Here is a 12,925-nt window from a genome sequence, read left to right as displayed (position 1 = left end):
CATTGTACAGCGCTACGGAATCTGATGGCGCTATATAAATAATAATCATAATCACTGTGTCACATTGTACAGCGCTACGGAATCTGATGGCGCTATATAAATAATAATAATAATCACTGTGTCCCATTGTACAGCGCTACGGAATCTGATGGCGCTATATAAATAATAATCATAATCACTGTGTCACATTGTACAGCGCTATGGAATCTGATGGCGCTATATAAATAATAATAATAATCACTGTGTCCCATTGTACAGCGCTACGGAATCTGATGGCGCTATATAAATAATAATAATAATCACTGTGTCCCATTGTACAGCGCTACAGAATCTGATGGCGCTATATAAATAATAATAATAATCACTGTGTCCCATTGTACAGCGCTACAGAATCTGATGGCGCTATATAAATAATAATAATAATCACTGTGTCCCATTGTACAGCGCTATGGAATCTGATGGCGCCAGATAAATAATAATAATAATCACTGTGTCCCATTGTACAGCGCTACAGAATCTGATGGCGCTATATAAATAATAATAATAATCACTGTGTCCCATTGTACAGCGCTATGGAATCTGATGGCGCTATATAAATAATAATCATAATCACTGTGTCACATTGTACAGCGCTACGGAATCTGATGGCGCTATATAAATAATAATCATAATCACTGTGTCACATTGTACAGCGCTACGGAATCTGATGGCGCTATATAAATAATAATAATAATCACTGTGTCCCATTGTACAGCGCTACGGAATCTGATGGCGCTATATAAATAATAATCATAATCACTGTGTCACATTGTACAGCGCTATGGAATCTGATGGCGCTATATAAATAATAATAATAATCACTGTGTCCCATTGTACAGCGCTACGGAATCTGATGGCGCTATATAAATAATAATAATAATCACTGTGTCCCATTGTACAGCGCTACAGAATCTGATGGCGCTATATAAATAATAATAATAATCACTGTGTCCCATTGTACAGCGCTACAGAATCTGATGGCGCTATATAAATAATAATAATAATCACTGTGTCCCATTGTAGTAGCCTGCAGTTCGCGATGTGTCCGCTAGGTGTCAGCGCTGCACCGAATCTTGGAATTCACGTCATAGCACCGACACGTGACTCAGGGTGCCTGTTAACGCAGCGAGCACGCGCATCCCTGCAGCAGCCAATAGGAACACGGGGGGCGTGGCTCGGTCCCGGAATGTACCATCTCGGCCGGCCTAGAAGGGGCGTTTCTGGGCGGGAGCTGTCAGAGCGCGAGGCTCCGCCCATGTCAGTCCAGTCTGGGAGCCGAGCGCAGGAAGCCGGATCCCCCCCCGAGCCCGGAATAGCGAGTCCCATCGGCTCCGCGCCCCCAGCAACCGGCTCCGCGCCCCCTCCGCCACCATGGAGCTCTTCCAGGCCAAGGACCACTACATCCTGCAGAGCGGGGACCGCGCCCTATGGTGCAGCCGGCAGGACGGAGCCCTCAGCACCCGAACCGGTCAGTGGGTACAGCCAGGGGCCACAGGGGGTCAGTGATTACAGCCAGGGGCCACAGGGGACCAGTGGGTACAGCCAGGGGCCACAAGGGGTCAGTGGGTACAGCCAGGGGCCACAGGGGACCAGTGGGTACAGCCAGGGGCCACAAGGGGTCAGTGGGTACAGCCAGGGGCCACAGGGGGTCAGTGGGTACAGCCAGGGGCCACAGGGGGTCAGTGGGTACAGCCAGGGGCCACAGGGGGTCAGTGGGTACAGCCAGGGGCCACAGGGGGTCAGTGGGTACAGCCAGGGGCCACAGGGGGCCAGTGAGTACAGCCAGGGGCCACAGGGGGTCTGTGGGTACAGCCAGGGGGGTCAGTGGGTACAGCCAGGGGCCACAGGGGATCAGTGAGTACAGCCAGGGGCCACAGGGGGTCAGCCAGGGGCCACAGGGGGTCAGTGGGTACAGCCAGGGGCCACAGGGGGTCAGTGGGTACAGCCAGGGGCCACAGGGGATCATTGAGTACAGCCAGGGGCCACAGGGGGTCAGTGGGTACAGCCAGGGGCCACAGGGTGTCAGTAGGTACAGCCAGGGGGGTCAGTGGGTACAGCCAGGGGCCACAGGGGGTCAGTGGGTACAGCCAGGGGCCACAGGGGGTCAGTGGGTACAGCCAGGGGCCACAGGGGGCCAGTGAGTACAGCCAGGGGCCACAGGGGGTCTGTGGGTACAGCCAGGGGGGTCAGTGGGTACAGCCAGGGGCCACAGGGGATCAGTGAGTACAGCCAGGGGCCACAGGGGGTCAGCCAGGGGCCACAGGGGGTCAGTGGGTACAGCCAGGGGCCACAGGGGGTCAGTGGGTACAGCCAGGGGCCACAGGGGATCATTGAGTACAGCCAGGGGCCACAGGGGGTCAGTGGGTACAGCCAGGGGCCACAGGGTGTCAGTAGGTACAGCCAGGGGGGTCAGTGGGTATAGCCAGGGACCACAGGGGATCAGTGAGTACAGCCAGGGTCCACAGGGGGTCAGTGGGTACAGCCAGGGGCCCCAGGGGGTCAGTGGGTACAGCCAGGGGCCACAGGCTGGCCAGTGGGTACAGCCTGGGGCCACAGGCTAGCCAGTGGGTACAGCCAGGGGCCACAGGCTAGCCAGTGGGTACAGCCAGGGGCCACAGGCTGGCCAGTGGGTACAGCCAGGGGCCACAGGGGGCCAGTGGGTACAGCCAGGGGGCCAGTGGATACAGCCAGGGGCCACAGGGGGTCAGTGGGTACAGCCGGGGGTCAGTGGGTACAGCCAGGGGCCACAGGGGATCATTGAGTACAGCCAGGGGCCACAGGGGATCATTGAGTACAGCCAGGGGCCACAGGGGGTCAGTGGGTACAGCCAGGGGCCACAGGGTGTCAGTAAGTACAGCCAGGGGGGTCAGTGGGTACAGCCAGGGGCCACAGGGGATCAGTGAGTACAGCCAGGGGCCCCAGGGGGTCAGTGGGTACAGCCAGGGGCCCCAGGGGGTCAGTGGGTACAGCCAGGGGCCCCAGGGGGTCAGTGGGTACAGCCAGGGGCCCCAGGGGGTCAGTGGGTACAGCCAGGGGCCCCAGGGGGTCAGTGGGTACAGCCAGGGGCCACAGGGGGTCAGTGGGTACAGCCAGGGGGCCTGTGGGTACAGCCAGGGGCCACAGGGGGCCAGTGGGTACAGCCAGGGGCCACAGGGGGCCAGTGGGTACAGCCAGGGGCCACAGGGGGCCAGTGGGTACAGCCAGGGGCCACAGGGGGCCAGTGGGTACAGCCAGGGGCCACAGGGGGCCAGTGGGTACAGCCAGGGGCCACAGGGGGCCAGTGGGTACAGCCAGCATGGGAGGTTAGAGGGGCATTGTCTTGGTAATTGGCGGGAGAGATAAGGCAACAAGCTGGGCATTGCAGATAGAGATGAAAGCAGCCTGATATTAGAGATGGAAAAGTGGCCTACAAGGGGTTTAGAGAGACAGAGAGACGAAGGAAGCCTGGGCATTGGGGGAGAGAAGCATGCATCCATGAGATGGGATTGGGGCAGCCTGACTTTGGAGATAAGGAATGAGTCCATCGGGTCTTTAGAGAGACTGAGAGAAAAGCAGGAGCCTGGGCATGGGATTGGGGCAGCTGAAAGTGAAAGAGAATGAGTAGGGGTGGGTGTGGGCACTGGTGAGACAGGAACTGGCTGAATGGTAGAAAATGTAGCTACCTGGGCACTGGTAAGAGGTCAGGGTACTAGTAGGATGGGAACGAGAAGGCTGGGTTCTGCAGGAGAGGTAGTGGGCAATCAGGGTACTAGGAGGATTGGTGATGAGCAGGCTGGGTTCTGGTAGGATTGGTAACTAGGGATCGACCGATATTGATTTTTTAGAGCCGATACCGATATCCTGTGAACTTTCAGGCCGATAGCCGATATAATTTGCCGATATTCTGTACATTTACCATTTTGGAAAATAAAAAACTATTTCTAAAGGTAAATGCACAAAATATACATGCCACGTGTAGTGGATGCAGTGTGTTTAGACAGGGGAGCTGTGTATGTGTGTGTAGTGGATGCAGTGTTTGTGCAGTGTGTGTGTAGTGGATGCAGTGTGTGTGTAGTGGATGCAGTGTGTGTGTAGTGGATGCAGTGTGTCTTTGTATAGTGTGTGTGTGTATATAATGCAGTGTGTCTTTGTATAGTGTGTGTGTATATAATGCAGTGTGTGTTTGTATAGTGTATGTGTGTATATAATGCAGTGTGTGTTTGTATAGTGTGTGTGTATATAATGTAGTGTGTATGTTTGTATAGTTTGTGTGTATATAATGTAGTGTGTATGTTTGTATAGTGTGTGTGTATATAATGTAGTGTGTATGTTTGTATAGTGTGTGTGTATGTTTGTATAGTGTGTGTGTATATAATGTAGTGTGTATGTTTGTATAGTGTGTGTGTATATAATGTAGTGTGTATGTTTGTATAGTGTGTGTGTATATAATGTAGTGTGTATGTTTGTATAGTGTGTGTGTATATAATGCAGTGTGTGTGTTTGTATAGTGTGTGTATATAATGCAGTGTGTGTTTGTATAGTGTGTGTGTGTGTGTATAATGCAGTGTGTGTTTGTATAGTGTGTGTATATAATGTAGTGTGTGTGTATAATGCAGTGTGTGTCTGTATAGTGTGTGTGTGTGTATAATGCAGTGTGTGTTTGTATAGTGTGTGTGTGTATATAATGCAGTGTGTTTGTATAGTGTGTGTGTGTATATAATGCAGTGTGTTTGTGTAGTGTGCATTATATATACACACACTATACAAACACACTGCATTATATATACACACACACTATACAAACACACTGAATTATATACACAGTGTGTTTGTGTAGTGTATGTGTATAATAATAGTGTGTGTGTGAGGGGGCATTTTTTATTAAAACATTTTTTTTTCATTTTTATATTAAATTATTTATTTATTTTTTATATATTTAATTATTATTATTAATTTTTTGTTGTCCCCCCCTCCCTGCTTGTTGCCTTGCCAGGGAGGGGGGATATGTTAATCCCTGGTGGTCCAGTGGCATTGGCTTAGCTGGGGGAGGGGAGGGAAGTGGGGTGGGCAGCAAGCGTTTACTCACCTCCCAGCAGCTCCTCCAGCTCCCCAGTGTAAATCTCGCGAGACCCGCGGCCGTCAGAGCTGGCCGCGGGTCTCGCGAGATTTACACTGGGGAGCTGGAGGAGCTGCTAGGAGGTGAGTAAACGCTTGCTGCCCGTCCCCCTCCCCAGGACCGCTGGGCTTGTAATGAGCCTGGCGGTCCTGGGAGGTATTATCGGCAATATCGGTATCCCTATTGGCCGATACCGATATTGGCGAAAATACCGAATATCGGCCGATTATATCGGTAAAACCGATAATCGGTCGATCCCTATTGGTAACAAGCAGACTGCTGTAGGAGAGGTAGTGGGCGGTCAGGGTACTAGTAAGAGAGGTAGTGGGCGGTCAGGGTACTAGTAAGAGAGGTAGTGGGCGGTCAGGGTACTAGTAAGGGAGGTAGTGGGCGGTCAGGGTACTAGTAAGGGAGGTAGTGGGCGGTCAGGGTACTAGTAAGGGAGGTAGTGGGCGGTCAGGGTACTAGTAAGGGAGGTAGTGGGCGGTCAGGGTACTAGTAAGGGAGGTAGTGGGCGGTCAGGGTACTAGTAAGGGAGGTAGTGGGCGGTCAGGGTACTAGTAAGGGAGGTAGTGGGCGGTCAGGGTACTAGTAAGGGAGGTAGTGGGCGGTCAGGGTACTATTAAGGTAGGTAGTGGGTGGTCAGGGTACTATTAAGGTAGGTAGTGGGTGGTCAGGGTACTATTAAGGTAGGTAGTGGGTGGTCAGGGTACTTGTAAGGGAGGTAGTGGGTGGTCAGGGTACTATTAAGGTAGGTAGTGGGTGGTCAGGGTACTTGTAAGGGAGGTAGTGGGCGGTCAGGGTACTATTAAAGGAGGTAGTGGGCGGTCAGGGTACTAGTAAGGGAGGTAGCCGGCGGTCAGGGTACTAGTAATGGAGGTAGCAGGCGGTCTGGATACTAGTAAAGGAGATAGCGGGCGGCCAGGGTACTTGTAAGGGAGGTAGCGGGCGGCCAGGGTACTTGTAAGGGAGGTAGCGGGCGGCCAGGGTACTTGTAAGGGAGGTAGCGGGCGGCCAGGGTACTTGTAAGGGAGGTAGCGGGCGGCCAGGGTACTTGTAAGGGAGGTAGCGGGCGGCCAGGGTACTTGTAAGGGAGGTAGCGGGCGGCCAGGGTACTTGTAAGGGAGGTAGCGGGCGGCCAGGGTACTTGTAAGGGAGGTAGCGGGCGGCCAGGGTACTTGTAAGGGAGGTAGCGGGCGGCCAGGGTACTTGTAAGGGAGGTAGCGGGCGGCCAGGGTACTTGTAAGGGAGGTAGCGGGCGGCCAGGGTACTTGTAAGGGAGGTAGCGGGCGGCCAGGGTACTTGTAAGGGAGGTAGCGGGCGGCCAGGGTACTTGTAAGGGAGGTAGCGGGCGGCCAGGGTACTTGTAAGGGAGGTAGCGGGCGGCCAGGGTACTTGTAAGGGAGGTAGCGGGCGGCCAGGGTACTTGTAAGGGAGGTAGCGGGCGGCCAGGGTACTTGTAAGGGAGGTAGCGGGCGGCCAGGGTACTTGTAAGGGAGGTAGCGGGCGGCCAGGGTACTTGTAAGGGAGGTAGCGGGCGGCCAGGGTACTTGTAAGGGAGGTAGCGGGCGGCCAGGGTACTTGTAAGGGAGGTAGCGGGCGGCCAGGGTACTTGTAAGGGAGGTAGCGGGCGGCCAGGGTACTTGTAAGGGAGGTAGCGGGCGGCCAGGGTACTTGTAAGGGAGGTAGCGGGCGGCCAGGGTACTTGTAAGGGAGGTAGCGGGCGGCCAGGGTACTTGTAAGGGAGGTAGCGGGCGGCCAGGGTACTTGTAAGGGAGGTAGCGGGCGGCCAGGGTACTTGTAAGGGAGGTAGCGGGCGGCCAGGGTACTTGTAAGGGAGGTAGCGGGCGGCCAGGGTACTAGCAGGGGAGGTAGCGGGCGGCCAGGGTACTAGCAGGGGAGGGAGCGGGCGGCCAGGGTACTAGCAGGGGAGGGAGCGGGCAGTCTGGGTACTAGCAGGGGAGGGAGCGGGCAGTCTGGGTACTAGCAGGGGAGGGAGCGGGCGGCCAGGGTACTAGCAGGGGAGGGAGCGGGCAGTCTGGGTACTAGCAGGGGAGGGAGCGGGCAGTCTGGGTACTAGCAGGGGAGGGAGCGGGCAGTCTGGGTACTAGCAGGGGAGGGAGCGGGCAGTCTGGGTACTAGCAGGGGAGGGAGCGGGCAGTCTGGGTACTAGCAGGGCAGGGAGCGGGCAGTCTGGGTACTAGCAGGGCAGGTAGCTGGCAGTCTGGGTGCTAGCAGGGGAGGGAGCGGGCAGTCTGGGTACTAGCAGGGGAGGGAGCGGGCGGTCTGGGTACTAGCAGGGGAGGGAGCGGGCGGTCTGGGTACTAGCAGGGGAGGGAGCGGGCAGTCTGGGTACTAGCAGGGGAGGGAGCGGGCAGTCTGGGTACTGGTAGGATTAGTAACGAGCAGGCTGGGTTCTGTAGGAAGGATGCTGATATATACACTGTGGAGCAGAATCCTAATAAACGTTTCCATTTCTATAAGCTGGTGTGAATGGGGTGTCAGTGTGTACCTTGCTGCCGTATAAAGTCACATTGCCCATGTTTACAATACTCGTACACCTTTACTCTAATCCTTTTATGGCGTATACATGGGACTTCTATTTTGGGTTTAGTTTATCCTGTTTGCGTATTCTAAATACCGGTAATTGCTTTGTGTCTGTATTTTGTGTATATATTAAATTGTGATTCTTCAGTTTGTGTAATCTGCCACCCACTATTCTCATACCACAGGCAAATATTTATCTTCTTCTAAACAGTAATGTCTATAGAATCTCTAATCAGAGAAATGCTTTCTGTATTCTGCGTTCACAGCTCTTCAGGCAGCAATTTAACAGCTTGGAAGCTATAGATTGTGTGTGATTGGCTATAATGACAGGAGCTGTTTATCCCCCTATTTATTTATGGGTTATACTTACAGACCTGTGTATCAGTATTTATTTTTATATATAATCTAATTATATTATCACTATTGTACCTGTAACATTTTGTAATGGTTTCATTTATTGTTAAGTTTCCCATTTATAATATTGTACATCGCTGCGGAATAAGTTGGCGCTATATAAATGCCAGTATTGATGATAACGCGCCACCTGTCTAATACAATAGTATGGTGACCCCCTGTGTGTTCGGTTTAACCCCGGAGATGGCAAGGGTCCGGAAACGGGGAGAAACGGATAAAATATTTTCTGACAATCAGGAGCTGTGCTTTTCTGTTTGGTTTGGATTGAATTGACTTTATATGTTTGAAGTTTCAGTATTGTAATAACCGCAGCCGTTGGTTTCAGGCTTTGGATATCGAACAGTTTACTGGCTCCACATTCGCTAGAATCACCGTTTGGCTTTTTTATCCCAGATTTTGCAATTTGTTTTTCAGTTCGCTTCAGTTGACTTTTTTTCATGACTTTTTTTTCTTGGATACAATTGTCCTCCTTTAAAAGATTGGTTTGCGTTTGTTTTGATGTTTCTCTCATGCTCGCTAATGGCGCCTTTTCAGAGCGTTTATTTGCTGTAGAATTGTTCATTGTTTATGCCCACACTGGAATTTAAAGAGCAAAGCGACAAATTGAGAGCCTTTCTCCTTTTATTTTGATTAAATAAGAGCATTTCAATCCATTCTATTTGTGTAATGCATTAAGATTGTCCCTGTCTATACGCTGATATCGTATCCTGAGGGTCCCTCCTGCTGAGTTGGAGGATATGCTCCCACATGTGATGACTGAGGTTCTCAAACGGTTTGTTTTCCTGTATAATGAGCGATGTATAGAGTGTGACATCGTCACTCAGCCTATCTGTCAGGCTCAGCGGTGAGCGTTTCCTGTGTTATTTCTTAAAGCCATTCTCTAATAATGTACTGAGTTTTCATCGCTCCACAAAAATATGGTGTGTGTGTGATGCTGTGTGTGTGATGCTGTGTGTGTGATGCTGTGTGTGTGATGCTGTGTGTGTGATGCTGTGTGTGTGATGCTGTGTGTGTGATGCTGTGTGTGTGATGCTGTGTGTGTGATGCTGTGTGTGTGATGCTGTGTGTGTGATGCTGTGTGTGTGATGCTGTGTGTGTGATGCTGTGTGTGTGATGCTGTGTGTGTGATGCTGTGTGTGTGATGCTGTGTGTGTGATGCTGTGTGTGTGATGCTGTGTGTGTGATGCTGTGTGTGTGATGCTGTGTGTGTGATGCTGTGTGTGTGATGCTGTGTGTGTGATGCTGTGTGTGTGATGCTGTGTGTGTGTTGCTGTGTGTGTGTGTGATGCTGTGTGTGTGTGTGATGCTGTGTGTGTGTGTGATGCTGTGTGTGTGTGTGATGCTGTGTGTGTGTGATGCTGTGTGTGTGTGTGATGCTGTGTGCGTGTGTGTGATGCTGTGTGCGTGTGTGAGATGCTGTGCGTGTGTGAGATGCTGTGCGTGTGTGAGATGCTGTGCGTGTGTGAGATGCTGTGCGTGTGTGAGATGCTGTGCGTGTGTGAGATGCTGTGCGTGTGTGAGATGCTGTGCGTGTGTGAGATGCTGTGCGTGTGTGAGATGCTGTGCGTGTGTGAGATGCTGTGCGTGTGTGAGATGCTGTGCGTGTGTGAGATGCTGTGCGTGTGTGAGATGCTGTGCGTGTGTGAGATGCTGTGCGTGTGTGAGATGCTGTGCGTGTGTGAGATGCTGTGCGTGTGTGAGATGCTGTGTGCGTGTGTGTGATGCTGTGTGCGTGTGTGTGATGCTGTGTGCGTGTGTGTGATGCTGTGTGCGTGTGTGTGATGCTGTGTGCGTGTGTGTGATGCTGTGTGCGTGTGTGAGATGCTGTGTGTGTGTGTGATGCTGTGTGTGTGTGTGTGTGATGCTGTGTGTGTGTGTGTGTGATGCTGTGTGTGTGTGTGTGTGATGCTGTGTGTTGCTGTGTGTGTGTGTGTTCCTACTTTTGTGCAGTGATGGAATCTCAGAGCAGACTGCCATGCACAGTCAAGGGACTAGTTTGCAGAAAAAAAACAAATGTATTTAATCCATAGACAACAAGGTTTTTGTCCTCGCACAGGACCTGCTGCTGCTTCACTATTATGCATGTCAGACCTGACTAAGCTGACTGACTGGGTGATTAAGTAGCAGTGTAGCCAGTGGGTGTTAGTAGGTAACAGAAGGGTAGGGGAAATATCAACTATCATCACTGAGCACATCATTATTTACAATTTCAGGCAACAAAAGTTGAATAGAGAAGTACGTCGTCGGCTGTAATCAACCAACCCCTTGTGCAGACCATAACAGAGAGTCCATCTTCATGTTAAGTATGTTGTTTCCTCTCCCTGGCACAGGGCCTGTCGGGTGGTGCTGTGTGTGCGACAGGCGGGTTGTCAGTAGTCCGTAGTGCAGCGTATCTCTGTAGGTTCTGCTCCGGGCATTAAAGGGAGCCGGTGCCCTTAGTCCATGGATCTGCTTGTTCCGAACGGCGGAATCGTGGGCCCGCGGGTCTCCTGAATTATCTTGCACTTATCCACATTAAATGTCAGTTGCTACAGTCTTCTCCATGTGCGAATGGACTGCGACATGGAGGGAACTCCAATTAGGCCCACAGCCCAGAAGAGGCACAGGTAACTGATTCCGCTTCACAGGCTGTCTGCGACACTTAATGGGTGAGCGTGGGTTGCCGCATAGCGAGACGATCCCACAAGGCCTGGCATATTGCCTCAAATCTGGCATCGAAGCTTTCTCTCCAGTTCTGGCCTGACAGGCTTGTTTGATTGTACTGAGGTGGCAATACAGCGGCCATCTTAGATGAGCCGCGTGGCTTTCAGGATTCCTCTGCTAGTCTCCCCGGAACAGGCTTAGCTAAGCTAGTAGGGACCGGGATATCCCCCACCGGCCCAAAAGGGGTGGTAACGGGACTCTGAGCGTTCAGTAATGAGTTGCACGCACACCGGTGGGGAGTTACAGGCAAACACGTCTGGTCATGTTGGAGGTCAAGCCCCGCCCCCTCCTTTATTTGTATTTAATCTAATTAATCCTTATTTTACTTTCCTTTTCTCATTTATGTATCTAAAAAAAGTTTTGTCCCCCTTTTTTACTGACTGTGCTATTTTCTCTTCTGTGTGTGATTTGGAAGCTTTTACAACTTGCTTAGCCTCTTCCTGCCTAATCTTATAGATTATTTTCGGCCGAAAATGGGCTATCCCAACGGGTCAAATTTGGCAAAATATATATCTATTTTTTTGGGGAGGGGGGGGAAATCACACTATGGGACAGGGGAGGGGGGGGGGGAAATCACACTATGGGACAGGGGAGGGGAGGGGGGGAATCACACTATGGGACAGGGGAGGGGGGGGGGAAATCACACTATGGGACAGGGGAGGGGGGGAATCACACTATGGGACAGGGGAGGGGGGGGAATCACACTATGGGACAGGGGAGGGGGGGGAATCACACTATGGGACAGGGGAGGGGGGGAATCACACTATGGGACAGGGGAGGGGGGGGAATCACACTATGGGACAGGGGAGGGGGGGAAATCACACTATGGGACAGGGGAGGGGGGGAAATCACACTATGGGACAGGGGAGGGGGGGAAATCACACTATGGGACAGGGGAGGGGGGGAAATCACACTATGGGACAGGGGAGGGGGGGAAATCACACTATGGGACAGGGGAGGGGGGGAAATCACACTATGGGACAGGGGAGGGGGGGAAATCACACTATGGGACAGGGGAGGGGGGGAAATCACACTATGGGACAGGGGAGGGGGGGAAATCACACTATGGGACAGGGGAGGGGGGGGGAATCACACTATGGGACAGGGGAGGGGGGGAAATCACACTATGGGACAGGGGAGGGGGGGAAATCACACTATGGGACAGGGGAGGGGGGGAAATCACACTATGGGACAGGGGAGGGGGGGAAATCACACTATGGGACAGGGGAGGGGGGGAAATCACACTATGGGACAGGGGAGGGGGGGAAATCACACTATGGGACAGGGGAGGGGGGGAAATCACACTATGGGACAGGGGAGGGGGGGAAATCACACTATGGGACAGGGGAGGGGGGGGAATCACACTATGGGACAGGGGAGGGGGGGAATCACACTATGGGACAGGGGAGGGGGGGGAAATCACACTATGGGACAGGGGAGGGGGGGAAATCACACTATGGGACAGGGGAGGGGGGGAAATCACACTATGGGACAGGGGAGGGGGGGAAATCACACTATGGGACAGGGGAGGGGGGGAAATCACACTATGGGACAGGGGAGGGGGGGAAATCACACTATGGGACAGGGGAGGGGGGGAAATCACACTATGGGACAGGGGAGGGGGGGAAATCACACTATGGGACAGGGGAGGGGGGGAAATCACACTATGGGACAGGGGAGGGGGGGAAATCACACTATGGGACAGGGGAGGGGGGGAAATCACACTATGGGACAGGGGAGGGGGGGAAATCACACTATGGGACAGGGGAGGGGGGGAAATCACACTAGGGGAGGGGGGAAATCACACTAGGGGAGGGGGGCGTATCACACTAGGGGAGGGGGGGGAAATCACACTATGGGACAGGGGATGGGGGGGAATCACACTATGGGACAGGGGAGGGGGGGAATCACACTATGGGACAGGGGAGGGGGGGGAATCACACTATGGGACAGGGGAGGGGGGGGATCACACTATGGGACAGGGGAGGGGGGGGATCACACTATGGGACAGGGGAGGGGGGGGATCACACTATGGGACGGGGGGGGGAATCACACTATGGGACGGGGGGGGAATCACACTATGGGACAGGGGAGGGGGGGGGAATCACACTATGGGACAGGGGAGGG

General features: G+C 53.1%; 1 protein-coding gene across 1 annotated transcript in view; it reads left to right on the top strand.

Moving 5' to 3' along the window:
• Positions 1-1,295: 1,295 nt before the first annotated feature.
• INPP5F (inositol polyphosphate-5-phosphatase F) overlaps positions 1,296-12,925 on the top strand; it is a 161,145-nt gene continuing 149,515 nt past the window's right edge. The window contains exon 1 of the mRNA XM_063434243.1: positions 1,296-1,507. Coding sequence (XP_063290313.1) covers positions 1,411-1,507 — 97 coding nt within the window. The 5' untranslated portion in view covers positions 1,296-1,410. The remainder of the gene's footprint in view (positions 1,508-12,925) is intronic.

This window comes from Pelobates fuscus, chromosome 10 (assembly GCF_036172605.1).
Source record: "Pelobates fuscus isolate aPelFus1 chromosome 10, aPelFus1.pri, whole genome shotgun sequence".
NCBI lineage: Eukaryota > Metazoa > Chordata > Amphibia > Anura > Pelobatidae > Pelobates > Pelobates fuscus.
Note: the sequence above shows the minus strand (reverse complement) of the source record. Positions and strands in the feature narration are given on the sequence as shown.